The sequence below is a fragment of the Alternaria arborescens genome, assembly GCF_004154835.1.
Source record: "Alternaria arborescens strain FERA 675 chromosome Unknown contig_27, whole genome shotgun sequence".
NCBI lineage: Eukaryota > Fungi > Ascomycota > Dothideomycetes > Pleosporales > Pleosporaceae > Alternaria > Alternaria arborescens.
In genome coordinates this window covers 40,756-66,015 of record NW_021167882.1, presented here as the reverse complement: position 1 = coordinate 66,015, position 25,260 = coordinate 40,756, and the positions used below count along the sequence as shown (strand labels likewise).

The 25,260-nt window shown below is 51.4% G+C and overlaps 14 protein-coding genes across 14 annotated transcripts; 5 read left to right on the top strand and 9 right to left on the bottom strand.

Moving 5' to 3' along the window:
• Positions 1-579: 579 nt before the first annotated feature.
• Positions 580-1,082, bottom strand: AA0111_g9418 (hypothetical protein; the record flags this gene model as incomplete). The annotated part of the gene is made up of 2 exons (XM_028655974.1): positions 580-888; positions 957-1,082. 2 exons carry the CDS (start codon positions 1,080-1,082, stop codon positions 580-582), a joined length of 435 nt encoding a protein of 144 aa, XP_028503020.1.
• A 497-nt stretch (positions 1,083-1,579) lies between these two features.
• On the top strand, positions 1,580-3,413 carry AA0111_g9417 (General amino-acid permease; the record flags this gene model as incomplete). Its single annotated transcript, XM_028655973.1, has 2 exons — positions 1,580-1,871; positions 1,924-3,413. 2 exons carry the CDS (start codon positions 1,580-1,582, stop codon positions 3,411-3,413), a joined length of 1,782 nt encoding a protein of 593 aa, XP_028502908.1.
• Positions 3,414-4,867: 1,454 nt separating this feature from the next.
• AA0111_g9416 (hypothetical protein) lies at positions 4,868-5,773 on the bottom strand (the record flags this gene model as incomplete). The annotated part of the gene is made up of 2 exons (XM_028655972.1): positions 4,868-5,203; positions 5,255-5,773. The coding sequence occupies 2 exons, from the start codon at positions 5,771-5,773 to the stop codon at positions 4,868-4,870; spliced, it is 855 nt and encodes a 284-aa protein (XP_028502992.1).
• Positions 5,774-7,208: 1,435 nt separating this feature from the next.
• Positions 7,209-8,214, top strand: AA0111_g9415 (hypothetical protein; the record flags this gene model as incomplete). The annotated part of the gene is made up of 2 exons (XM_028655971.1): positions 7,209-7,794; positions 7,853-8,214. The coding sequence occupies 2 exons, from the start codon at positions 7,209-7,211 to the stop codon at positions 8,212-8,214; spliced, it is 948 nt and encodes a 315-aa protein (XP_028502910.1).
• A 262-nt stretch (positions 8,215-8,476) lies between these two features.
• Positions 8,477-8,920, bottom strand: AA0111_g9414 (hypothetical protein; the record flags this gene model as incomplete). Its single annotated transcript, XM_028655970.1, has 3 exons — positions 8,477-8,504; positions 8,561-8,602; positions 8,655-8,920. The coding sequence occupies 3 exons, from the start codon at positions 8,918-8,920 to the stop codon at positions 8,477-8,479; spliced, it is 336 nt and encodes a 111-aa protein (XP_028502909.1).
• Positions 8,921-9,599: 679 nt separating this feature from the next.
• AA0111_g9413 (hypothetical protein) lies at positions 9,600-10,140 on the bottom strand (the record flags this gene model as incomplete). Its single annotated transcript, XM_028655969.1, has 4 exons — positions 9,600-9,647; positions 9,755-9,782; positions 9,897-10,004; positions 10,073-10,140. 4 exons carry the CDS (start codon positions 10,138-10,140, stop codon positions 9,600-9,602), a joined length of 252 nt encoding a protein of 83 aa, XP_028502911.1.
• Positions 10,141-11,035: 895 nt separating this feature from the next.
• AA0111_g9412 (hypothetical protein) lies at positions 11,036-11,719 on the top strand (the record flags this gene model as incomplete). Its single annotated transcript, XM_028655968.1, has 1 exon — positions 11,036-11,719. The coding sequence occupies one exon, from the start codon at positions 11,036-11,038 to the stop codon at positions 11,717-11,719; it is 684 nt and encodes a 227-aa protein (XP_028502931.1).
• Positions 11,720-12,379: 660 nt separating this feature from the next.
• Positions 12,380-15,933, top strand: AA0111_g9411 (hypothetical protein; the record flags this gene model as incomplete). Its single annotated transcript, XM_028655967.1, has 4 exons — positions 12,380-12,664; positions 12,719-12,838; positions 12,888-12,980; positions 13,033-15,933. The coding sequence occupies 4 exons, from the start codon at positions 12,380-12,382 to the stop codon at positions 15,931-15,933; spliced, it is 3,399 nt and encodes a 1,132-aa protein (XP_028503018.1).
• A 435-nt stretch (positions 15,934-16,368) lies between these two features.
• On the bottom strand, positions 16,369-16,482 carry AA0111_g9410 (hypothetical protein; the record flags this gene model as incomplete). Its single annotated transcript, XM_028655966.1, has 1 exon — positions 16,369-16,482. One exon carries the CDS (start codon positions 16,480-16,482, stop codon positions 16,369-16,371), a length of 114 nt encoding a protein of 37 aa, XP_028502912.1.
• A 213-nt stretch (positions 16,483-16,695) lies between these two features.
• On the bottom strand, positions 16,696-17,220 carry AA0111_g9409 (hypothetical protein; the record flags this gene model as incomplete). Its single annotated transcript, XM_028655964.1, has 1 exon — positions 16,696-17,220. The coding sequence occupies one exon, from the start codon at positions 17,218-17,220 to the stop codon at positions 16,696-16,698; it is 525 nt and encodes a 174-aa protein (XP_028502933.1).
• Positions 17,221-18,045: 825 nt separating this feature from the next.
• AA0111_g9408 (hypothetical protein) lies at positions 18,046-19,527 on the bottom strand (the record flags this gene model as incomplete). The annotated part of the gene is made up of 1 exon (XM_028655963.1): positions 18,046-19,527. One exon carries the CDS (start codon positions 19,525-19,527, stop codon positions 18,046-18,048), a length of 1,482 nt encoding a protein of 493 aa, XP_028503017.1.
• Positions 19,528-20,472: 945 nt separating this feature from the next.
• Positions 20,473-22,165, bottom strand: AA0111_g9407 (hypothetical protein; the record flags this gene model as incomplete). Its single annotated transcript, XM_028655962.1, has 2 exons — positions 20,473-21,982; positions 22,032-22,165. 2 exons carry the CDS (start codon positions 22,163-22,165, stop codon positions 20,473-20,475), a joined length of 1,644 nt encoding a protein of 547 aa, XP_028503010.1.
• Positions 22,166-22,848: 683 nt separating this feature from the next.
• On the top strand, positions 22,849-23,968 carry AA0111_g9406 (hypothetical protein; the record flags this gene model as incomplete). The annotated part of the gene is made up of 3 exons (XM_028655961.1): positions 22,849-22,927; positions 22,988-23,135; positions 23,188-23,968. The coding sequence occupies 3 exons, from the start codon at positions 22,849-22,851 to the stop codon at positions 23,966-23,968; spliced, it is 1,008 nt and encodes a 335-aa protein (XP_028503011.1).
• A 699-nt stretch (positions 23,969-24,667) lies between these two features.
• AA0111_g9405 (hypothetical protein) lies at positions 24,668-25,237 on the bottom strand (the record flags this gene model as incomplete). Its single annotated transcript, XM_028655960.1, has 4 exons — positions 24,668-24,748; positions 24,838-24,919; positions 24,995-25,094; positions 25,180-25,237. 4 exons carry the CDS (start codon positions 25,235-25,237, stop codon positions 24,668-24,670), a joined length of 321 nt encoding a protein of 106 aa, XP_028503008.1.
• Positions 25,238-25,260: the final 23 nt, after the last annotated feature.

The window sequence follows — 25,260 nt, the reverse complement described above, 5'->3', positions numbered from 1 at the left end:
ACGTCCTCTGTAAAGCTGGGTCGGCCGACAGGCATAACGCACCCAAGTCAAAGGAGATTGCGGCGCGGTGTTGGTGCGATCCTTTCGTCGTAATGCGCGTCTTCAAGAGTCCAACGTTCAAACACCAAGCGATGTTTAGGCTTTGTACCTGCATCGGATGAACATGAGGTTAGATTGTGAAGCATTGAAATACTCGGTAGCCCCTGCATATGGCAGGATGCATTCATGAGGGTCGTCAGAGGGGTCATCAAGCGATATGGATCGGGAAGACGTAATATGATTTACCCGTCTTTACCGACGCGACGCTATCATGGAGGTTTCCATACGGCCGCGCGTGATGGGTACACATAATGGGACAGTAGGCTAATGGCTGGGCTGATTTGCGAGCTGCAGGCTGCAGGGTGGCCAGATATCCATGTCGACCATCGCGTCGCCATTCAGACGGTAGAGCCGAGCATTTGCTAGGGTGCTAGTTTCGTAGACGTTCCAGGCCGAAAGCGAGCTCGTGACGGAGCATGAAGGGGCAGTGCCTAAAGCAGCATGTCGAACTATGCGCCAATGCTGCGGCAGCGGGACGGGTCAACGGGTGTTGTGAAAGGTCGAGTCCGAAGTCGTGCCGGTCGTAGTCACGATACAGAAGCTCGAAATGTCAAGCAATGCAGCAAGGAGCATCTGAAGATTGCGATGTGGGTTATTGAAAGGATGGTTGGGGACGTTGGAAGCCTCGGGCGTGGGGTTGGTGGCATGTCTTGCGCGCACATGCCGCAACAGTACTGGTGGCTTGGAGATAAAGGCGGCCCGTGCACCGTTGGACTTGGGGAAGTTGCGCAAGCGCCACCAGGACTCGACACCGAGGTCGCCGTCGAATGTAGCGCCGGCAGCCAGCGCCTAAAGACGTTACTTAGTCCGACACGCGAGACGCAAATCTGGAGTGCTGTAGAATAGAGTTAAGTGACCGAGAGTGACATTTGGTCTGCGGTATTTAGGGCTGTTGGACCTGTGGCGGTTCGTCGGTATCTGCCGCTTCCAAGAGTGGAGGTGGAAAGAGCGAACTCAGCGAAGAAGGAGCGAATGTGCGACATTGTGCCGTCGATAAGGGATGTCAGTCACTTCGCCGTGCTCCGTGCAAACGTCTCAGCAGTCCAGGCACGTCGTTCGATGGTATTGTCACTAATAGTCACATCACTTCTGCACGACTCTGCCCTTGGACAGGCTCAGTGTATGTACTGAACCCATAGATGCGCCACGCCGCGATAACGTCGCTCCTACGCCTAGGCCAAATCCAGATGCACCCCGGCCGCTACACATCCTAGTCGATAGTCCCTACCCGGCACTCTGGAAAGGACACTGACCCTGGGCGCCTCAGTTCCGTAGTTGAGCTCGCGCGCCTCAAGAATAGGCCTAAGCCCAGGTAGCCCGTTCGTCAGCATCACACTCATATCCCGCCCCTGCGCCCATCGCACAGGAAAAAGCAGATACCTCCAACGGCTGCACTGCAGCGACACCAACCGACGTGCAGAACAGCTGCAAATTACACTCTTTTTCGTCGCCTGTTATCGCGCCGTTGCGCCCAGCCACCATGACGATAGACGACGACATGTACGGCACCGAGAAGAGTTTTGGGAGAGCCTCGCAAGGGTCCGACTACTATGGCGAATCATCACGGTACCAGGATGGACTGGGTAGGAGGGTTATCGAGAGCTTCAAACGGGACCCGAATTTTGCCATGACGATGACGCCAAAGGGAAGCTTAGGCGCCGACGGGAACGTCTTCGATCCAGAGGCCGCAGCAGCGAACACTGCAAACTCACCACTTGCGCGGAGACTAAAAGGTCGTCACCTGCAGATGATAGCAATCGGTGGTTCCATAGGTATGGTTTGGCATGCATCTAATAAGCGGGGTCCGCCAACTGACTTTCCCAGGGACCGGTCTATTCGTCGGCTCAGGGCAAGCACTAGCAAACGGCGGTCCAGCATCGCTCGTCATCTGCTACTGCCTTGTAGGTGTCATGCTGTACACTACCGTCCACGCACTGGGCGAGATGGCAGTGCTCTTTCCCGTCGCTGGTTCATTCTCAGCATACTCGACACGCTTCTTGGATCCTGCATGGGGCTTCGCCATGGGTTGGAACTATGCACTTCAATGGCTTGTCGTACTACCACTGGAAATCGTCGCTGCTACTTTCACAATCGAATATTGGAATGGTGACAAGGTTAACAACAACGCCTGGGTCGCCGTCTTCCTGGTCTTGATCGTTGTCATCAATCTGTTTGGTATCAAAGGATATGGTGAAGCCGAGTTTGTCTTTGCCATCATCAAGATTACAGCAGTTATCGGCTTCATCATCCTTGGTATCATCATCAACATAGGCGGAGGTCCAGATGGAGGCTACATTGGTGGCATGTATTGGCGCGACCCAGGCCCTTTCAACAATGGTTTCAAGGGCTTATGCAGTGTTTTTGTCAACGCCGCATTCGCCTTCTCTGGAACTGAGCTTGTTGGTCTTGCTGCAGCGGAAACGGCCAATCCGCGCAAGTCTCTTCCCACTGCCGTCAAGCAGGTTTTCTGGCGCATCTCGTTGTTCTACATCGTCTCCCTAACCATCGTCGGACTGCTAGTTCCCTACGATGATAAGCGACTGCTCCAAGACAAGAACGATGCCGACGCTGTTGCCTCACCGTTCGTCATCGCCATCCAGAACGCAGGCATTCAGGGGCTGCCCTCTGTCTTCAACGCCGTCATCATGATTGCTGTTCTCTCAGTCGGCAACTCCTCCATCTACGGTTCTTCGCGCACGCTCGCTGCACTCGCTGAGCAGAACCAAGCCCCCAGGATCTTCGCCTACATTGACCGCCAGGGTCGTCCCCTTGTTTCCATTGCTTTTGCCTCGGCTCTTGGTCTTCTCGCTTTCCTTGCTGGTGCGGACCGCAGGCTGCAAGATGCTGCGTTCAACTGGCTACTTGCCTTGTCTGCACTCTCGGCTGTCTTCACTTGGCTCTCGATCTGTCTCGCGCATATCCGCTTCCGTCAAGGATGGAAGGTGCAAGGACATACCCTTGATGAGCTTGCCTTCCGCTCCCAACCTGGCCTTATCGGATCTTATATTGGCCTCATCCTCAACATCCTCGTTCTCATTGCACAGTTCTACGTTTCCGTTGCTCCAATTGACATGGCTGTTCTGTCGACATCACAACGTCTCCAACGCTTCTTCAGCGTCTACCTCGCACTACCAGTCACTCTGGCCTTCTACTTCCCTTACAAGTTCTGGTTCCGCACCTCGGTCGTTCGTTCGCACAATATGGATCTCGTCACTGGCATCCGCGAGCTGAATATCCAAGTGTTGATCGAAGAGGAACGCGAAGAAAAGAAGAAGTGGCCCAGGTGGAAGAAGGTATACAAGTTCTTTTGCTGATAGACACCCTCTTGCAGCATTCTCTTTTGTCGTGTTCTTTTAGCGATGGCGCTATGTGTTCTTCTTTTCGCGGTGTTCCTTCGTGATACCAGGCGGCATGCCACTAGGCATTGCGCAGCCTTGCGACTTGTATTCTCCTGTCTTATGTATATTTACTGCTGGTTGGTATTAATAGACGCAGCATAGTGCTGTCATGCACGCTGTAGGATTTTGAGAATAGAAGACAAGCTTCATACTGCATATCGACTTATATGACGCCTTTTCTCCATGCAACTAAAACCAGATTGGGTTTGAGGTCGCGCTTTTGTTTCTCAAGAGCCCCACTGCCGCCATTCGAACAACCACCCCCACTACCCCACTACAGCCAACCAGAAAACTCTGCGCCCATCGTTCCTTCCCCCGCGCCTACCGCTCCTGCCACAAACGATTCTAAATATATTGCTTCCAAATTTCGATTTTGTATCGGTTTTGTAGTGTAGCGGTTATCACTCCGGATTCTGATCTCAAAATCAGTGTCTTCCGGCAACCCCGGTTCGGTAAGAACTCCAGCCCCCAGTCAATTCTGGTCATCTGCTAATAATAAATCAGATTCCGGGCAAGACCTTCTAGAACTATCTTTTTGCTGTGATGTTCGATCCGGGGCAAGTCTTCTCTTTTTGCTTTTTGGACACCCTTTTTGCTTACGATCGAATCTGTGTACTTTGTCAATAGTTTAATAATGTCTCAAGGCGATAGGGTGGTGTTGGAACTTTTTTTCCGTGGAGTTTGGGCCACGGGAAGTTGGATGAATGCAGATTGTTTGGTGCTTACTCTTTTTACCACACCCTCGCGTGCTGTACGATTCCTTTGCCCTCCGTCGTATGTGTGCAAGTATGTACATGTCCTGGTTTTTAATATGCCATTTAGTCCATGGCTGCGACGTGTCGCTATTTAGTATTTGAAACAAATTCACACGATAATGACTGGCGAACAAATCACCATTAGGCCTTTTCAAATGGCTGGTCTCCGAATGTACTTGGGTTTACGTTGGAAATAGATCCCTTGCTTCGACTGGTGCTAGAGGTGCTTATAATTATTGTAAAATGAAATGTACCGACAGTTGTCGTCGATAGTGTTGTCAAACTTCGCCAGAAAGAGTCATTCACTTCTGGGAGTATCCAGTTAATGTACGCCTGTCGGTGCGTGTTCTAGAGCGGTACACACAAACGGATCAGCTAGCTACGTGACAGAATAACCAAAAATGATCACCGACCATGAGCAAAACGGTAACTCATTTCATAAGTAGTGCGCTCAAATTCGGATTAGGTGTAAAGTCGTTAGGTACGAGCTCAGTGTAGACATCTTCCACCATTGTACACAGCGCTTCGATTCTGGTCGCAGATTTACTCGCTACGTCTTTTGACTAGTTATTCACCTACACTCCTGTCCAAAGTGTATAAGTTCTGGACGATACCTCAAGCATTGGTTACGGCCTGAACAATAGCGCCCTTCGCTCCTTGATCTAGACCGTCCAGCTTAGCCATGTCCTCCTTGTCGAGTTCAAAACCGTAAAGGTCTACGTTCCCGACGATGCGAGATGGTGTGTCACTCTTGGGGAGAGGGACGAAGCCCTTTTGTAGACTCCATCGGATAAGAACCTGGTTTGGTTCCTTGTTGTGCTTCTTGGCAATGCTAGCGACGGTTTCGTCGTTTGCTTTCTCGTTACGGACGATCGGGCAGTAGGCCTCGACAACGATGTTCTTGGATTTGCAGTAGTCGACAACCTCGCGCTGTTGGCACCAGGGGTGGAGCTAGTTGAATCTGTTAGTTCGGTCGCGCGACAAATTTCGAGTGCGACAAACCTCAATCTGGTTGACAGCGGGTAGGCTGGCCTTGCTATCAATGGAAGCAATCTCATCGATGTGTTGGATGCCGTAGTTGCTGACGCCAATGTCTCGCACTATGCCCTTCTCCTGCGCCTGCTTCAGAGCGAGCCACATCAACTTCCTAGCCTCTTTTCCTCCGTTGGGGCTGTGAATGAGAAACAGGTCTGCATAACCATCCTTTCCGGCAAGCTTCTCAACACTGTCTGCGATCTTCTTGTATGTAGACTCGACATCCTCGCCAGGGCTCAGAATCTTGGAAGTGATGTATACATCCTTTCGAGGAAGCCCGCTTTCAGCAAGCGCTTGGCCGACTTGCTCTTCATTGGCATAGTACTGGGCTGTATCAATGTGACGGTAGCCGGCTTCGAAAGCCTTTTTGCAGGAAGCAACACAGACGTCCTTGGGGGATTGGTAGACCCCAAAACCAATTTGTGGAATCTTGTACTGCGATTTCGGCAAGCTCAAAGTTGAGTTGATGCTGAGAGTGCTCGACATGGTGGATAGCGGGGTAGCAATAACGGATGAATACTTGATTGTAGTTGTCAGCGATGGACGAATGCTGGTGTGTCGAAGAGCAGAGTGTGTCAAATTGAAGAATCTAGAAGGAAAGAGCATACCGTAATGTTGAGGGGATTTGAGTTGCTGTCAACCCTCCTTAGGAAGCTCTAGACACATAATGCAGAAGCTCCTGCAGTCGTGATGTCACTGCTTGCAGCCCATAGTTCGAGAGTGGGTCCAAACACGGCGTGGATTCTCGAGAACACCACATAGATGAGGAATTCGTGTGATCTATTGTATAGCAGCAATTGAAGAATTGGTCGATAGAGTAAGGCGGAGAGCATGCGTTTGAAATGGAAGGACAGTTCGACGCGTTCTTCTCGCGCGACTGCGAGCAGCTGTTCGCGCTAAGATCTGCCATCCCCACCAAATACCAAGCGCTCCTTCCATCTCTCGAGATTGTCCAAACCCCTTTTTCGCGACGCCTACATAGCACGCTGATGTTCAAGAAAACCGTAGGCATCTTCATCAACATTTAACTTAGAGGCGAACGGCACTCTTTACCTACCGCTACAGATCAGCGTACATTTGGTCGTTTTCCTACACCTAGACTACGCCAAAACACGCGACATTCGTGAGCCACTGATTGAATATTACTTATCTAATCTTGATCATAAAACCGTTGCTGCTTGCATTCTGTTTATAATTGGTAATCCCACTGTTACCATCACTGGCGTCAAGCTAGAAAAAAAATGATTCCTGAAAAGGTTGCGATCGCTGGAGTAAACCTATCTGGGTAGGTTTTGGTTTTTATACAGTGTACGAGTTGGAAGCTAAACAACGTTCCATTAGAGACAGCATAAATTTGAGATATGCAGGACTCGTGACGTAAATCGATATGAGAACATTGCAAATCTTAAGATGCCCAGTTCAGCTGCGACCAGAACTTTTCGTCTGCGTTACACCCTCATTCCGATTGACGTTACGAGTCTGCCTTGCCTCTTCATACCTCCGCTGGTGTGACTTTTGATGACCCGACAATGTAGCGTTAGTGGCACAGTCACAAAGGGGCAAATGTAGGGGGCCTTGGCGGCCTGACCCCAGAATCGTCAACATCTACACGGATATCGGATGTCCAGAGGACATTGTATGGTGGCTCGGCAGAATTGGCGCTTGGCTAACATCATACCTACTATATTCGATCTACAACAGTCCTGCACGCCTTTTGAATAACCAGAATTGTAGCACAAGAGCATTCGGTAAAGTAAGGCGATAGGTTGGATTAGTCCAGTAGCATTTACCGGCTATAGTCCTCAGAATTCATAAGTTGCTAGAACACAGCAACTACGTGTCTTAGGTTCTTGTCTGTTTTGCTGCGTCCGTATTTTCGCTGGTGCATACAAGTATGTACGGCAATATCATCTATTGCGACATGTTCTTCCAAGCCTCACTACTACTCACAACCTTCTTTTCCTCCGCGTCAGCACAGTACGCCCTCAACAACAGTGTCGGCTCATGTGGAGATGTGCATTGCCCTCCCGACAATACCCCCGTAGGAGCAGAATGCAACGTGACCGACAAAACCTACGAAGCAATCGGGCTACGATCGTTCTCCACGGCTATCACAGATGACAACAACAATCTGACATGGACCCTCGCTACACACCACAACCAAACCCACTCCAGCAAGACCATGCTCACGGAGAAGAGCTTTTATCTCGGCACTCCTCCTTCACTCGAACTTGATAGCGAGAACCTACCGTATCGAGGCTGCGCCATATTCTTATATGAGAATCCTGTTGGGCGGAATAACTCTTGGGACTGCGAGAAGGTTGTCGGCGCGACGTGCATATCGTCGTTGTTAACCCAGGTTAACACACTACTGGGGCTATCTGCCAACGAAACAGAGACGACGGAAGAGAGCTGTCTTCGCGTGCAAAGAGGACTGAATGAGACGTTCCCTGACGAGTGTTCTGAGGTGACGAACTCTACTTCCTGGCCTGGAATATCTGCCATACGTATGTGTTCGGCCTTCTAATCAATATCTGCAGGTGTTCTTGAGCTGACATTCCTTAGCACTTACTGGCAAGGACGCGCCTACACCACCAGATTCTACAAGCAACGCCAGCTCGAACTGTCACCCGACTCTTCCCAAATCCAACGACCTCAGTTACGCTTTTGGTTACAATGCAAGTGGTCTGGGTGCCGGTACTGACATCGTTATCACCACATTTTGGTCACCAGATGGGAATGTTGAAGGCGCTGTGAGTGGTACGGACTCACAGCTCATGTGCCTATGGATAAACCCATTGACAGACCGGTCGGTGGCTACTAATGTCGGCAATAATAAGGATGATGAGGGTGCTGCAATTCGTCCATCTTTCAGCATGGTTAATGTCCTCATCTGCATGGGCCTGGGTTTTTTCCAATTCATGTAGATAGCTTGAGTAGCCATACGCGATATTCCAGGCAAGACGCTGAGCTTTGTATATCGATCATGGGACACTGTCAGAAGAGACTGAGAAATCAATCAACAAAAACAATTAGAATGTAAGAAAGCAAACAGCTTGCACATGAGACGAAGAAGTTTGGCAATAGGTTTCATAACTTCGTGTATTGAATGTTATGCTGGTCCCTTTGCTATCCCAACGTTTGTAACGGCGACAGTTACGTCTCTCCGTCATCGATTGCTTCGTGGACTTAGTTGATCTTCTTGAGCTCGACCTCGCTGTTCCAAAGTCAGCATTGGAACCCATACACGTACATCACAACGCGAAAACTTACAAGATGAGGTCAGAGTTAGGGGGGATCAAGCCAGGGAACTCCCTAGAGGAACATTAGTATTTGCGCGCGAACAAGAAACTCTATCCAAACTTACTGGGAGCCGTAAGCGAAGTCGCTGCTGATGTCGAGCTTAGCCTTCTCGCCGAGCTTCATCTGAACGACACCCTCATCCCAGCCTTTGATGACGCGACCAACACCGATGGGGGTTCGGAAGGGACCGCGGCCGGTGGTGCTGTCGAACTGCTTGCCCTTTTCGCCGGTGCTAGTCTTGAGCCAGCCAGTGTATTCCATGGTGACCGTGTCGCCCTCCTGTGGGGAGGGGCCGTTGCCCTCTGAGAGGATGGTCTTTTGAACACCCATGATGCGTGCGGTTGTAGAAAAGGCTCGGGTTGTTGCGCGTTGAACGGTGGAAGGGGTAAGGAAGCTTCTCATTGATTGGAGTGAGAGAGGTGAGTGGAAGATGGAAGGAAGCTTTGGACGGAAAGAAGGAAGGCAGCTAGAAGGGCCCTTGGAGGGGTAGCTTTAGTGGGGTGGTGGGGGTGCAGATCGTCAGCACACAGCCTCATGCTACTGCAAGGGCAAGGTAACCAGGGCAAGTACGACGAGCATGACCAATGAATCGAGCACGTCAGGACTTGGAGGTGGGCTGATTGCTTGTCTGGGGAAATTGCGTGATCTTGTGTACGTCAGGGTGTTTTGAAGCTTGAATTCGCGCTTACCGCGGTAACAGATGGAGGTCTCTGGAAAAGCTATAGCTTCAGATACATATGTATGGCTTAAAAGGCTTTGATCTGCGAAATGTATGCTTGGGTGATAGCATAGACGTTCTGCTCGAATCGTCGCATCGAGCTAGCATAGGCAATGACTTTTAATCGTTCAGCTGGAGACTTTCCAACGACTCATTGACCTCTGTGTCCAACAGACCAGTAACCCAATTTATCCCAGTATATTACAGTGAACGCAACCTTGTGTCAAACGCCGTGCTTATGCAGAGAGGAGATGTTGTACATTTGCTCGCCACGAGCGTTATTCACACCACTCAGCCAAACCACGACTTGTTCCTCCTTGCTTCTCTCCTCGCTTCTTGCTATACAGTCGTTAGCATTTGTCACATTACGATGATATGGCGCGTCGTATGGGCAGGAGGGAATGGTCGTGGTCTTGCTGAGCCAGTCGGGGATGGGCGGGACGTACCCATTGCTCTTTGCAATCTCGATATGCCCTGGTCAAACACATTAGCAAAACTCTTCTAGGATGTCTTTCCATTTCCTGTGTAACATCTCCACGAACACCTCGACTTCCTGATTCTTGAACTTGCTACGGACGCTACACTCACTGGAAGAAATCCGAGCACATAGCTCTCTCGCCTCCGTTCCTCTTCAAACACTTTATGCTCCTGTCCGCGGCTTCCTGACAAGGGTCGTAGTATTCACTGTATGCCTTGCTATACCGGTTTATCAGTGCGCATCCTGTGTAGCAGACATTTGCGACGCGGATGTCATGGTGGCGTACTTGTCGAATTTACTAGCTTTGGAGCCAGTCCATTGGTCGGCTTTCGAAGGAGTTGGTTTTTCGGACATGTTGAAGGACTCGAATTAAGGTACTAAGAAAGATGGCTCGGATTGCGCGATGGTGTGTAACTGTAGGACGGTTTTGCGATGGCGCATAAGTCGCGATGAGAGAGTTAATGATGCGCCGAGGAGGTGCGTTATCGATAACAACGGCAGACGGAAGAGTAGGAGATGAGCACTTTCCCGACAAACTACCAGTCTCCCTGCATTTTTGTATTTCAGGCATGAAATCTACATTTCCGCTGAATATCCAATCCATGTAGGTTTGCGACCACTGACTTTTATTCATACATCAGAGTCTACAGAAGGACTGGAGGCACTTTCTTCACAATGCCACCAGATCCAATCATAATTACCCGCTACCCTATGATTCATCTTCGAGACTCAGGCGGAAAGTATTAAGCAGTAATCGTTCTATCAGTATTGACTGACCCGTCTAACTCTGTCGCCTCTTCATCGAGTGTGGGGGCGGGAAGGCTACTACGGGAGCTAGGCCGGGGAGTCCCACAAAAACTGCGACGTGGGAAGTGTACGTTGAAGAGGCTATTCGAATCATTCAAATATCACTGGACTTCTTATCAGGTAATGCTGGCATGCTGTTCATTTTCTATGCACCCAAGCTGTCATTTGATCCTGCGTCTAGGCTACATCCGTAATCCTGGACATAGCGAACAACCCTAAGCTGACATAGTATAGCCGCAGTTCGCTTGTCACCCACAGAATACGAATCGTGTAATGTGTCAGATGATAGAACTGCTGAAGCAGGAAGCTTATCTTCATCGTGGCTTCGGATACCGGCAATATGATATTGAAAGGATCCATGGGACGTGTTGGCAACCGGAGCAACAAATGATATAGTCCCTATGATGCTGCTTCTTGGTCTCTAGCCAGCGTGCCTTGCAATATGCATCTCTCCATCCTGACTACTTTGTGTGCATTTATTCTAGTGGCGTCGGCACAGGACTCTCCTTTGACGACTCCCACTCTCCTACCGTTCTACATTCCATTTCCCCTCGCTTCTTCTGGCGATTACATTACATCCTACACCAACGACAAATTCTGGAAACATGAATACCGCAACTACCACGTTTCAGTCATTTCCGCTCGTGGCGACTACGTGTACTATGTCATCGATTGTCGACCTAATTTAGACCATCCGTCTTGCACGGAACCTTGGGCTTGTCCACAGTCAGTGGTCTGTGCCGAAGAAATTGTTGAAGCGGGTAGAATGACTGCCACGCAAAAAGGATTAGGGAGGCTTGATTTCTCGTTCCGCTGGGACGAATGCAGCAAGACCACCGTCGGACAGTCGAGTCAGACTTGTGCGCGATACGAGTATCGATGCAGCAGCAGTACCGCCGTTGATCAGACTACGCGGCCTTGCGCTAAGTATGAGAACATGAGGTGGACCTGGGACGAGGTTCAGGATGGGACTAGTTATCTGGAGATGTCGAGCTTAGGGCATTTGAGCAGTGCGGCCAAGATGCTTGTCACAATTGGTTACGGAGGGGCCGACAAAGTGCCAGCCATAAGTAGGCATTCTCTCTGGGTGACTCGATGCTTAGACGTCATATTGGCCAATCGCTAACGCACATACCGCAGTGTTGATCAGTATGCTGAATGAAGCGGAAGCGATGATAAGCGGGACATTGACGGCCAGTTCAACGGCGCATGGTGATGCAGCGCCCAAAGCTACAGGCAGTGTAGGGAGAGAGGCTCTGTTCGGTGCGGCAGGAGCGCTGGGTGCAGCCGTCTTTGGATTGTGATTATCCTGGGTTACAGATTGATGAGAAAAAAGGTTTCAAAAGAAAGGTGTGGAGAAATGGTTGAACGGAGCCATGGGAGCAATTGTGACAGCAGTGTGAAAGGTCGCGTGGCCCACGTCATTGGCGGGTCAGGCTCGCAATAGAAAGACTAGATCCAATCAGACAGTACCCTGCATGGGGAGATGAATAGTCGTGGAGATGGTTGGCGCTGGACAGTAATGATATGCCCATTGCTGGCGCTAAGGAGGGGAGTGAGAGACGATTGTGAACGGCTGCTGCGGCAAACGGGTCGGAGGGCAAGGGCAGCAGCGACCGAGCGCCAACATGCTTAGGCTAGTCGACCCGCTGTTGCATGCATAACCACTGCCAACGATAGTCTTTCTTCTCTACAAGGGCAAGTCCCATGTGAGCAGATGCTCCGTCTATCAACCCCCAGCTGCACCTCGCCGTGAGAGAGAGAAACGAGAGAGCCGCCGCCCGCCATGGAGAATCGAGCGTCGCCAACCCCGCCCACCGCTCGCCCCAAGAATTCGGCCTCGTCCATCGCATCCTCGTCTAACACGACTTCACATACCGCTGCTGGCTCCCAGGCACAAGGCATGCCTTCAAATTCACGGGCCGGGCGTGGAGGCACCCCAACTGCCAGCCGGTCGGCTTCCAAACTCATCGACCAGGACAAGCCGACACGGGCGGCAAGCAAGGACAGCCTCAAGCAGAAGATGCTGAGCAAGAAGGACGAGCCCACACAGCCGAGCAGGGCAGACGAAGTACGGACCGCTGTTCGTGTTGGTATACAGACCTCTTTCGCTAACGTCCCGCAGCAACTCAAAGCGCTCAAGTCCGAGTTTGACAGCCTCCGCTCCCATCTCACATGCAAGATCTGTGACCGCTTGCTCTACCAGCCCTACACCATATCGTGTGGGCACACATACTGCTATACAGTAAGACGCGCACCTTGTCGCTGCACCTGTCACCTTCTAACAAGTCCAGTGTCTCTGCACATGGTTCGTCGCCAACAAGGCCCGCAAGACATGTCCCGACTGCCGCATCGTCGTCAAGGACCTGCCGGCCCCCGCCTATGTGGTGAGTCGGCCTGCATACAACCCCAGCGAGAATGTCTAACAAAGTTGGCCAGATACGTGACATGACAAGCGTCTTCATCGCACGAGCCGAACTACTACCCGCGGGCGAGAGCATCGAAGACCACAAGAAGTGGCTGAAGGAAGAGGCCGATGCCGTGCAGTCAGACAAGGACAATACCGACCTCCGCGCTGGCGGTCTCTTCAAAGGCTGCTTTAGGCTATCTCATCACCAACGGGGACCATCACTGCAAGTCGTGCGCGATCAGGAAGATGGTGTTGACCGATGTCCGGTATGCACCTGGGAGTTGGAAGACGGCGGATGCACCCAGTGCGGGCTGATCTTCGACGAGACAGGCGAGGTCTCATGGGGTGACAGCTTCACTGGCTTCAGCGACATGGACGAAATGTCAGAGCACGATCAGGACGACCTCGACGCTGAGATGGACATGGAGGACCCAGACTACGACGGCTACGGAGATGGCATGGAGGATTGGGGTGCATATCCTCCCGACCAAAACTCCTTCATGATGCGACGGTTCTTGGAGGCTGGCATACCACCCAACGCAGCGGCCTTTGCAAGACGACGCCCAATCACGCACAGCGAAGCCGGCAGTCGACGCTCCTACTCGCAAAGCATAGTCTCAGACCTCTACGGTGACGAAATGGATACGGTCGAGGAAGAAGATGAAGACGCCCTGGATGAGGATTCTTCCATGAACGATTTCATTGACGACGAGGCCGTACCTGCATCGAGTTCACCGAGCGCTGCGTCGTCCACTCCCGGTCCTGTTCCTCAACAACCCAACAATAGAGCGCGTGCACAAGCCCGAGCACGTCGCATAGTCGAGTCTGAATCCTCTTCAAACCGCTCTAGTACCGTTGAGGAAGAAGACGAAGACGAGGAAGATGAAGGACCGATTCGCAGGGGAGTAAGGAATCCTGCTCAGACCCGCGTTCTACATCGAGCAAATGGGTCAAGATCCTCTCGTGAGACAGCTTCAACCACGTCCACCGACGTCTCCAACGAGGAGCTCGACGAAGACACCCAGGCGCTATTACGAGAGGAGGGATGGGAGTTGCAACGCGACTACGACGACGAGATGGGAGAAGAGGATGAAGATGACAGCGATGGAGGAAGGACGACCGTTGGGTGGGAACCGCTTGCGAACTCAAATGACAGAAGCCGAATGGGCGGTTCTCTAACACCTACTGCAGATCGTCCTCGGCCTAGTGCCCCCATACGCCCGCCGTCCAGAACCGGTAATGTTCGCGCCTTGAATACCTCGCGTGGTCTTCGCCGAAGATCCTCTATCCTCTCCACCTCGACAGCCCACTACGAAGATGGGGAAGCGGACGACGATGACTCTGATCAGGAAGGCGACATCGAACTCGCCATGAACGCCCTGCGGACGCGCCGCTCACAAGCTCATCTGCGGAACAATGCAGCCTTCTCAAACCCTGCTGCTCGCGTCAACAACCAGGGGCCCACCGCTGGGGACGGAACGAACGAGGCGGATACTGATGATAACTCGGACAACTCGCAAGGGCACAGGCGAAGGGCACCGCGGATGCAACGTCGCGAGTACGATCCACGCATCAGTTGGATGTTCGCTGCTCATCAGGCGGCCCTGCAGCAGCACCAGATGGCGGGCGCGTTGATAGACGTTGAGCCACGGGCTATCACACCGCTGTCCCGCCCTCGCACAAGGAACAGGAACCGACCTAGTCCAGCGCAAGCCTACTCCCCCTTCATGCCCCCTGCGCGCATACGAACGCCGCTTATGGACAATACTTCTAATTACATAATGGATCCGCGGCTCCCAATATCCCCACCTCGACGAAGCGCCATGTCTCCGGGCTTACCAGCGATGGGAAATGCCGGCAACATGAGCCGCTTCGATCGTGCACCTTCTGTTAGTTCGAATAGCAATGCTTCTACCATATTGACTCCTGGCACTTCTACGACCTCATCCCAAAATGGCATCGATACCATAGCGCAGACACAGGCAGCTGCAGCCATGGACATGATAGATCGTCCTCAGAGTCGTGTTGGCGCTCGTCCATCTTCGGCAAATAGCAGAAGAAACTCTGGCAATTTCAATGCGGCCAACGCATTTCCTCATGCTGCCATGGGCTTGCATGTCCAAGGCGCAGCTCTTCCTCCTTTCGCTGCACGCGGTAATCCTTGGGCTGCATTCGTGCAGGCACGCGGTGTCCGTAATCGCAACTCCCGTCAAGTTCTCCGTGACCAGTCCTCCGTAGCTACCTTGCGGCCAGCAGGCTCTCGCGTTAATATAAGAGAAGCTGGCAACCCACCACAAGGCATGAGACCCCAGCCCTCACGTCTCAATCTACGACCACAGCCGTCGCGGCGTCAGCTCGCTCCACAGGCATCTACACGAACCCTGCGCGCAGATGGGAATGGCAGACCGCCTCCATCGCCTACGCAAAATGTACAAGCTACTGTACAGCCGGCCGCTCGTCCTGTCGGGTTGACTCCAGACGAGCGTAACCTCCGAGCTCGGGAACTTATTGAGACTAGAAGACAAGCACTTGGTCAACGAGACACTAGCGTGCCAGCCCGTACCAACCCTTTCACCCAGGGCTTCCAGCGTCCGGCGAACCCTACCGGATCTCCTCAAATGCAGCAGCCAACCACAGCGCAGCATGTGAGGAGTAATTCGAATGAGTCTATCAACTCTACCGGCACGGTTCAAGGCGCTCCAGCATCACCAGTCCTCGGTCGACGCAGGAGCAATCGCAACATGCTTAACAGCACACCACCTGGAGTCCTCCCGCCACAACAGGGAGCCTATACCGCTCCTCCGATTGCGTATGCAAACAGCTACTACCGCCCACGACCAGGATCTTCATCTGGCTCCCCGGCAGCATACGAATCAACACTGACAAACAACACACGGGGCAGCCCTATGATGGCGGGCCCCCTTATCTAAAATGGTACTTTGCTGCCATGGACTTTCCTTTTTTTATCGTGTTTTATCGGTGTTTTGGACACGACACTCCTTTAGCTTTGAACGGGTTACAACTACTCGGTGTATGTGATTATGAGTGTATGTTTGTTTTCACAACTGTTTTTAGCGGCATCAGAACTGGTTCAGCGAGCTTTTCATCAAGGCATTTACTGGCGTCATTCATTCGGGCACTATACCATGGCATTGAGCGATTGGGTCCTGGAAAGGCATCAACATGAGCGATGGATGGGAAAGGGGAAGAAATTATCTTAGTTTACTTGCATTTGGAATGATCAACGAGGGTTTCGGTGGCGCTAAATATGGAACTACACGATGATGGAGATGTGAGTTCCGCTTGAAGCATCTATGGCGCGTTTCTTGACAAGGTTGCATACCTCATGTCTTCCTCTCATTATCTTATCCTTTCCCCACTTCCAGCTCGTCTTCGTCCTCACCCTCTTCACTCTCCTCCTCTTCATCTTCCCCCGTTTTGTTCGTCTTTCCCTTCGTCTTGTCTTCGTCCTTCTCCATTTTCTCGTCTCTCTTGTGCTTTACCTTGCCATCTTGGTGGCAAAGATGGAGTTGTTTTATATCCTGATATACGACCAGTCTTTCTAGAAGCTTATGGACATGTTACAGACATGTTAGTGGGCGAGTAAACAGTCAAATTATTGTGAATAGCATGTACGTGGAGGCAACGTGTTCAGCGGTTCGAGATTGACTCCTGGATACACTAATAATTCCTTACTCCCGTCGCCTAGCCGTCTCCTTGCTTAGTACTTCCATCTTCGCCGTGAGCTCCTTTTCAATCTTGTCGATTTTCCTGTTAACGCCAACGAATACTTCATCCACCATATAGCGCAATCGTTCGAAGATCTCCTCTGGGGATTGACTACTAACAGCCTTCTTCGCATAGTCTTGCAGCACTCTCTGCGTCTTCTCAGTTTCCATCTGCTTGACAACCTGACCGGAAACTCTGTCTCGTAGCTCTTGACTCTCTAGCACTTTTCCCACCTTCGTATGAATTGCGGCCTTGCTTTTGGTAGTAAGATCATGGATAGTAGAAGAAAAGGCTTTCGAAAAGGCAGCAGGTGCCAGTTGGGCTTCGATATCGAGCACCTTGTTTCTTAGGTTGTTGATCTCCTGCGGAAGGTCTTTTGTGTTCACTTTCAAGATCTCGATTTCGGATTGCAGGCGCTGGAGAGGGAGCTCGATGACTTGAACAGCGGGCACTTGCTTTCCATCGACGGATTGAGAGTTTTCACTCATACGGTCGAATTTCTTGGTGTTGTGTTGTGAAGAAATGTGTGTGTAGAGTGCTGTGATTGAGGAACAGTGCTAGGATGTGGAGACGATGATTTTGTAGCGACGTGCAATAGGTTTGCGATGAATTGGACGAGAGCTGCGCGTGGACTAAATGGCAAATACACATGTCACCTTGTGACCTATGATACTTATATCTGTCATCTATCTCAACCACAGATCCAACTATAGTCACAAATTCGCAAGCATGCTGTGAGCATTGAGTCCTACGTCATCACCTGCTTCCCTTATGACGCCGCGTCTGCTAGCTTCCCTTTTCCAGCTCCGTTCTTCTTACCAGGCCTATCATCAACACATTGTAGATTGTGCGGAGTTGGTCGCAGATCGTGTTCTTACAACGGGAAGGCGAACAAACAACCTGCCGCAATAGGCGTGTATAGTATTGCATACCAGCCATACAGTGGAGTCAGACTGATTTTGTTCAGAAATACCGAATCCATCGGCAGACCCTATCTCCATTGAACTGACATGCTGCTCATGGGATATGGAAGGTGTAAGAGAAGTAGCCATATTAGGGCTCGACTAGCTAATTATTCGCGTCCCCATCCATTCCCCTCAGTCAATGAACGTATCTGATGATGCAAAGAGCGGTCACCATGATGCTATGAACGAACTTCTTCCCTGACATAACAACGTGACTGGCATCATACACTGAAAGCCTCTTGCCTGCGATCGTTTTCTGAGTGGACATCTGCTTTTACCCTCGTGACAAAGAGCCTCACATAAGGGCTACACAATCTTCCCGCTAAATCAGATCACCGACGACATTACTCAGACCTGATGCTTGAACTCGTATAACTCTTCAAGTGGCTGACCTTTTAGCAGCTTCATCTCTTGACGGTAAGCCTTTTTTACTTTCCCGAGTCTTCCCACTTCAGCCACTGACACTAGTTTATCCAACAGAGCAGTGTTCTTCTTGAAGAGAATCCTATAATTCTTGAACATGCCAGACATACGTGTCTGCAGCAGATCCCTAGCTTCAACAGCTGCCTTCTTCTGCATCTTGATATTTTCCTTCGACATGGAGTCTCTGCTGAGCTCGATGAGCTGTTCGCCGCGCTGACGGAAGCCCTGCTCTAGTTTTTCGACTTGGATGTGAAGTTCCTGGATGCGCTGTCGTGCTTCAAGAAGTTCTGTAGAGTCATCTGCCTCCAGCTGCATAACCTTCCTCGACAGGTTGACATTGTCCTTGATCAATTTGTTGTTGCGCTGCTTCAGCTTTTGTGTGAGCTTCTTGCTTTTTCGCGCATTATCCTTCATACCTCCTTCGGAGTCGTTCATCTCCTTCTTGTAGAGCTCCTTTTGGTCGCAGACGTCCTGGGTCAAGGCGAAGATCTCGGCCCTCAGGTTGTCGTGCCCTGCATTGAGTAGCTCAAAGTTGCGTGCAAGTGCGGCCTTCTCATCTGCGAGCTTATTGTTTTGTTCTCGGAGTGCCTTGATTGCAATTCTGTAGGCTTCTTCTTGTCGCTCGGCCTTGTGAGTGCCTTGTTCATCTTTCAGTAGCTTGAGGTTGCGCGAAAGTGCGGCATTCTCTTCGGCAAGCGTTGTTTTATGTTCATAAAGTATCTGAATCTCCGTGCTGGCGTCTTCGTATTGTCTCTTGAGAATGACGTTCTCATCTGTGAGTAGCCGAACACAGCGTCCAATTGTGGTTTTTTCCTCTGCAAGCTTCGTGTTGCTCTTGCGAAGAAGCTTGATTTCTGTTCTAGCGGATTCGTCGTGTCCTTCGGCCTTCACCTTCAGAATGGCTATCTGGTCCTGGATGAGGGTTTCGTGCACTACAGGTGTCCCATGCTGCTGCTTCACTGCCGCTTCCAGGTCCAAGATATACTTCTCCGTGCTCTCTTTCTCCTCCGTCAGAACTTTCTCGTGGGCCTCCAAGGCTTCTTTACCTAACGCGTGTTCCAAGGCTTTGCGTGTCTCAAACATGAACAACTTCTCCTCTTCCGTGTACGGCTGTTCTGATTGAGACACTTTGGGGTGGGCATCAGAGGTGGTCGTCTGGGAGCTGTTGCTGTCGCGCTTCTGTTTGGTTGCTGGACCAGGCGAAACAGCCTGTGCTGGCATGCCGCTAGATTTTGCACGCCTTGTTAAGCTGAGGGAAACAGCTTGTGCTGGGATGCCGTTGGACTTTGCGCGCTTTGTTGGACGACCACCACCAGGTTTCGGGGTTTGTGGCTTCTCGACCAGCCGAATGAAGATGATATCGTCCATGCTGTCCGAGTCCAACTCGGTGACGTGTTGTGCGTTCATCTGCTCGTAATAACATCAGTGCGTGCTGGGTAGGTGCAAGCGACGTGCATACCGTATTTGTAAAGATCTCCGACTGTCGTGCTTGAGTGATGGAGACATAGGACCAGAAGATCGAAAGCTACTTCCTGAATCTCCTACGTCTCTTACACTCGTGGTGAAGGTGAGTGAAGATTGCGGCTAGATCAGGCAGCGCGACGCGCTGACTTTGGTCATCAAAGCCCTGGGGAAGAAGAGACGCGTCGAAGTCGAATGTCAAAGCAGCACAATGGATCCAAATTGTATAATCAAACAAGATTCCAGGCGAATCATTAGTGAAGGCTACTTCCTAAGAGACGAGATGCCCAGAGCGATGTAGAAAGCATCATCATGTACTTGCTTATTAGGCATTTCAAGCCCCGAAACCTATGACCTACCCATCATTGGCCATGACTTCCTTGCTCTTGTACACCGCCGAATCTTCGAGAGAACACACCAAGAGTGAGAAGCTGTGTATATAGATAAGTTCGCATTTCATGCTCGTCGCGTGGTAACATCGCGGCGCGCGACAAACCTGTCAAAACACATATTTCCCACCACATCTATTGTCAACTTTGAACCCGTCAAATCTTCAGAGAGTATTTCAGAAGCCGTTCTGATGGGACAGATTATGGTGGAGATGTTAACAGCAGAGGTAGGATGGTCGCTGTAGGTTGGTCCTTGCAGGCGGCGTCGTGCGCTAGCCAGCCACCTAAAAAGCGTGTCACACAACTTCAAGAAAAGTCTCGAGGATATACACCATCTTTCGCATATCAAAATTCTTAGTTGCTACCAATAACTATCTTCCAGGCGCCAACTTACAGTGCACTGGAGAAAAGAAAGCGCTCCATCGCCGATATCAAACTCCCAGGAAATGCTCATCTGAAAATACATGACTGTCTACAATCACATGCCTGTTCGCGAATCGTCCTACTTCTTCTTGAACAAACCCTTTCCAAGCAGATTCTTCAGCTTGCTTTCCTTTTCTTCGTTACTCATGTTAGCCTTACGCTTGCCTTCCGCGACTGTCTGACCCTGGGAAGCCTGGGGTTGAGCCTTTTCCTCTCGTACTGGCTCTTCAACTTTGAGCGCCTGAGCCTTCGCTTGCCATTCCTGCGAAAGAGTATGCCGGCTTGCCCTCACCTCAGCGCTAGCATTGTCGGCCCATTGGAAAGTGATAAGCTCGTTGTTGAAGAAACGAAGATCATGCACTAAACGCTTGTTGTCTTGTGGAATGAGGACGAGACGACCGGTTGGACTCGTGTTCTTGAGCTGAAAGGGTTCATTCTTCTTCTCCAAAAACCCACGAACGAAGTCGTAGAGACCAACTGCGGTATCGTTTTTGTTAAAGCTCATTTGAATGAGCGCACCGTCCGGCATACGTATGCGAAGTGCACCACCCTTTTCAGCTGCCGCGTCAATCTTGGCCTGTCGTTCCTTTTCTTGCTCCTCCAGCTCTTTGTCGGAAAGCAACCTCGTGTTCCGTGTTTTGCCTAACAACGCGTTTTGATGTGCCTTTGCATGCTCGATGGTGGGAAGGTAATCACTTTCGTTGAAGGCATTTCGCGCCGCTTGTGGAGTTGACGATGTTGGCGCAGAAAAGATCTGGACGTTGCGAGACTGTTCGGATGGCTGTGACGAGGTTTGGGAGGCTTGTGCATGGGATTGAGTAGGTTCTGCAGGTGCAGACGACGCTGTTGATGTTGCTGCAGCCAATGCTGCAGCCGGCGAAATGTTCTCCACGTTCTCAGTCGCATTGTTCTCTGTAGATACATGGGGCTCTTGTACGGGCTGTGCAGCCGGTTTCGAATCGACTTCCATTGGCTCTGGATCAGGCTCGTTGTTACGAACAGTCTCGCCTGCTACGACTTGTGTCGCCTCCGGAGCTGCCTGAGCAGGATCCGGTATTGATGCTAATTGAGCGGTCGTCGAGGCATGCGCACCTTCCGCACCAGCAGACGCAGGCTCAGTAGACTTGAAGTACTGCGTTATTTGTGCCATGGCCTCTTCCAGCGGGGTGCCGCTGTTCTTGTAGGACAGCTTTAGCAAGGCCGACCCACTATCGAAACCCAGCTGGCTGAGAGTCTGTTGTAGCTCGACAAAGTTGGACTGCTCCTTGTGGCCCGGCATGACCGTTATGACGGGTTGCTCGTAGTGTAACCTGCCAGCACCAGATGCGCCGCTCATCTCAGGGATACCCCGCTGAGTGAAGTTATAGTTGGCCCCCTGACCACTCTCGAAGTGTCGCAATATCTCCCATAACGAAGTGTTGCTTGCAAACTTGCTTGTAAGGCGTTTGTTCTGTTCGCTTGCGGGAAGTTGGAGCGCGACGGATATAACGGTGGGTGATCGCGATGCTTGGACAAGCTCCAATCGGGCTCCCTGGGGAAGGTTCGCTAGCCGTATTTGCTGGGATAGGGAAATGGGCTTGTTGTTATACCTAGAGCCTGGTTAGTCGTAATCCAGTAGAACAGTATCTTGCAACCGACTTGAGCGTAAACTGATCCTTGTTGACACCAAACTTCTGGCATGCCTCGTCCCGGACTTCAGTCAAGTACTTGGTGGGCGTTGTCGGGATTTTAAAAGTCCTCGCGTACGAGTTGAAAACTACGACGTGCGACATTATGCGCGAATGAGTCTATAGAGACCGAAGGCGAGAAGGAACGCAGCGGGAGCGTTGGCTATCAAGATAGCGCGTGAGTACCAGCAGTTCCAGCTATGTGCTTTTCGGGTTGCTTCGCTTCGTTCAACCAGGAGAATGATGCTGGCGATGTGGAGGAGCTTTGCTTCGGCGAAACTGAGTAGGAGGTTGTTTGGGCCTGCCATAAGAGGCGATTAGGGAGCGTGTTCACACAGTGTCGCGGACGGTGAACGCCAATAGGGGCGCTTACCAATCCTTTGTAGGTGCGAAGGTTTATAGTGCAATCACCGGGTTGCGCGGCGAGAGACGCGGTTTTGGGACGATAGCGATGGTGTTGATTCGGACGACGTCGAGGGCGATGGAACGTTTATAGACTCGGCAAACGGTCGTTGTCGCAGGCTTCCGTGATATTGAGGGAGCAGGCACTCGATCGACTTTCGACTGTTCGCAGCTGCAGTGTCAGCTGGTAGCGTGGTTCTGGAAGCTTCGAGGAGGCTTCGCCGCGTATTCAGGTGTCGGTGCCTGCAGGTGTTGTACCTTGCCCTACACGTCGATCGTCGGTGACGGAATACCAACACCCCGCCCCCACTAAATCTAGAGAGCTTCTGTCCAAGTCGCGCCTCCTCCACAAACAACTACACCGACCCATATACACCACAACAATCATGTCTAGAACCGTCGAGATCAAATCGCCTGCACAGCTGAGCTCTCTGCTCTCCTCGTCGCGCGTCGTAGTAGTTAATTGTAGGCCGCGGCCCGGCATCTGCTGGACAAACTTCGGACGCTAACACCTGTTACTTGCAGTCTACAACGAGGAAAACACGTCGAGCAAAGCCATTGCGCCTGTATACGAACAACTAGCTGGCCAGCTTACACGGCCCGGACAAATCACCTTCACCAAAGTCAGCACAGTGCAGCAAGCACAAATTGCACAGAGCTATAATGTCACCAAGTATGTACATCATGGAAACGACATAATTTGAACAATATTTAACATCCCATAGCACCCCGACATTCATCATCTACAAGAACAACCAGCAGATAAAGAAGTACGCCGGCTCGAATCCCCAGCAACTTTCCGAAGCGATCAAGACCCTCGCCGCAGAAGCAGAGAACGATGGAAAGGGAGGCAGTAGCGCTTCCGGTGCAGGCGGAATGACCAGCGGAAGTGGTGCGTGGATAGGCGCCAGCCTACCGCGCGGGTATACCGATGTAACCGACTCCGTTGACCCACGCGGCCTCGATCTCCTCAACGCGGATAGTGATTTTGGCACCGTCAAGACGCTTTTCGAGACATCACAACCTAGCTCGCTCAACAAGGGCAAGGGCGCATCGACTGGCTCAGAAGGCAAGAAGGACTGGGTAGAGAGTGATGTGGACAACCAGCTTATGCTGTACGTCCCCTTCATGGCCAACTTGAAGGTCCACACGATTCAGATCACGTCGTGTGTGTCCGGAGACGAAGACGACGACGAGGCGCCAGTACGGCCGAAGACCATTCACGTCTGGACAAATCGGGCGAACAACTTGGGCTTTGAGGAGGCTGAGGACATCCCAGCGACTCAGACGATTGAGCTGAAGCCATCTGATTGGGATGAGGCGACACAAACGGCCAAGCTCGAACTTCGGTTCGTCAAGTTCCAGAACGTCTACTCACTGGTACTTTTCGTCGCAGATGGAGAAGGCGACAGTGAGAAGACGCGCATCGATCGTATCCGCTTTGTTGGCGAGACTGGCGAGAAGCGTGAAATCGGCAAGTTGGAGAAGATTGGTCAGGACGACTAGACAACGCCATAATTGAAGTCAGTAGGGTAACATGGCTTCGTCTTAGAGTGGGAACCGGAGTTGGAAGACGTGACGATTAATGCATTACATTCGATCCTAGAACTAATCTGGGGATGTCATGTCCATTGGTACTACCGCCTGATTGAGACACTAAAGTGACTTCATGCACTGTCTTGCATCGCAGGTTCTCAATAAGAATAACACAAGACGTCACGTAAGTAGGTGGAATGTCCACGCCTCTGCCCGAGGCCTCACTCACACACAAGGAAGTGTGAGGCCTGAGCAGTCTTGTCTCCAAGCAAAGCGCGTTTCAATATAAGCATTTCTCGGCCCTTACTCTGCCATTGATAAGGGCAATAGAGTAGGAATTTGACATCCATGCTAAGTAGGTATCATTGACGCATCACACCTCACGCGCACACACGCATGCATACGTGCACCGGGACAGGTTGGTTTGGCGTGAACCAATCGTCACATTTCATGATTTTGAGTGACACATGCTAGGTACGTTTAAGAACCACCATTGTCCATTGCCATACTCCGATGAATCGTGTCATACTTTTGTGGTATGCTGTGACGTTCCGAGATCGTATCGAGCCGCCCGTTGTGAAAAGAGACCGAACACCCAGGATAAAATCGGAAAGTAAGTCGGTCGCTCGTTCGCCGTGTTGCTTCATCCACCGCAAATCGTGAAACCGTTTAGTGACCAGCGCGCCTCGACTCGGCGATGACCTTGGTCATCTCGTCGACCTTTCTCTTTGAGCGACCGAAGGTACCGAGCTGTGATTTGTTAGTAACTGTTTGTATGTGGGAGGTGGTCAAGCGGGCTGGAGATCGGTCGTGTTGTTGTGATGGTGAGAGAGACGTACCCTCTTCTTCGCTAGACGGCGGGCACGCTTGTCCTTGGAGTTGCGAAGCAATTCGATGATGCGCTTCTCGTATGGGGCAAGACTGTAGACACGTCAAGTTAGCACGCTGTCCGATGGTTGTCGCGCAGTTCCTGCGAAAGTTCGAGCTGCAACGTACCCAGCAACCTCCTTGGTGATCTCACGGACAAACGCAGTGCGCTTGGAGAGGAAACCCTTCCTCCTCGAGATCCTGGGAGCGGGGGTCCTGGGGGTGACCTCTGTAGACTGTGTTAGCCTCCATCCGCGAAATTTCTTAATTGTAGCGATCGGAGCGTATCGAGAGCGGCGAGCGGGGTGACGTACTGTGGCCGGCGTTGAGGCCAACGATGAGGCCAGACTTCTGCTTGACTTCCTTCGGCATCGTGACGGTCGTGATGTTGTCGA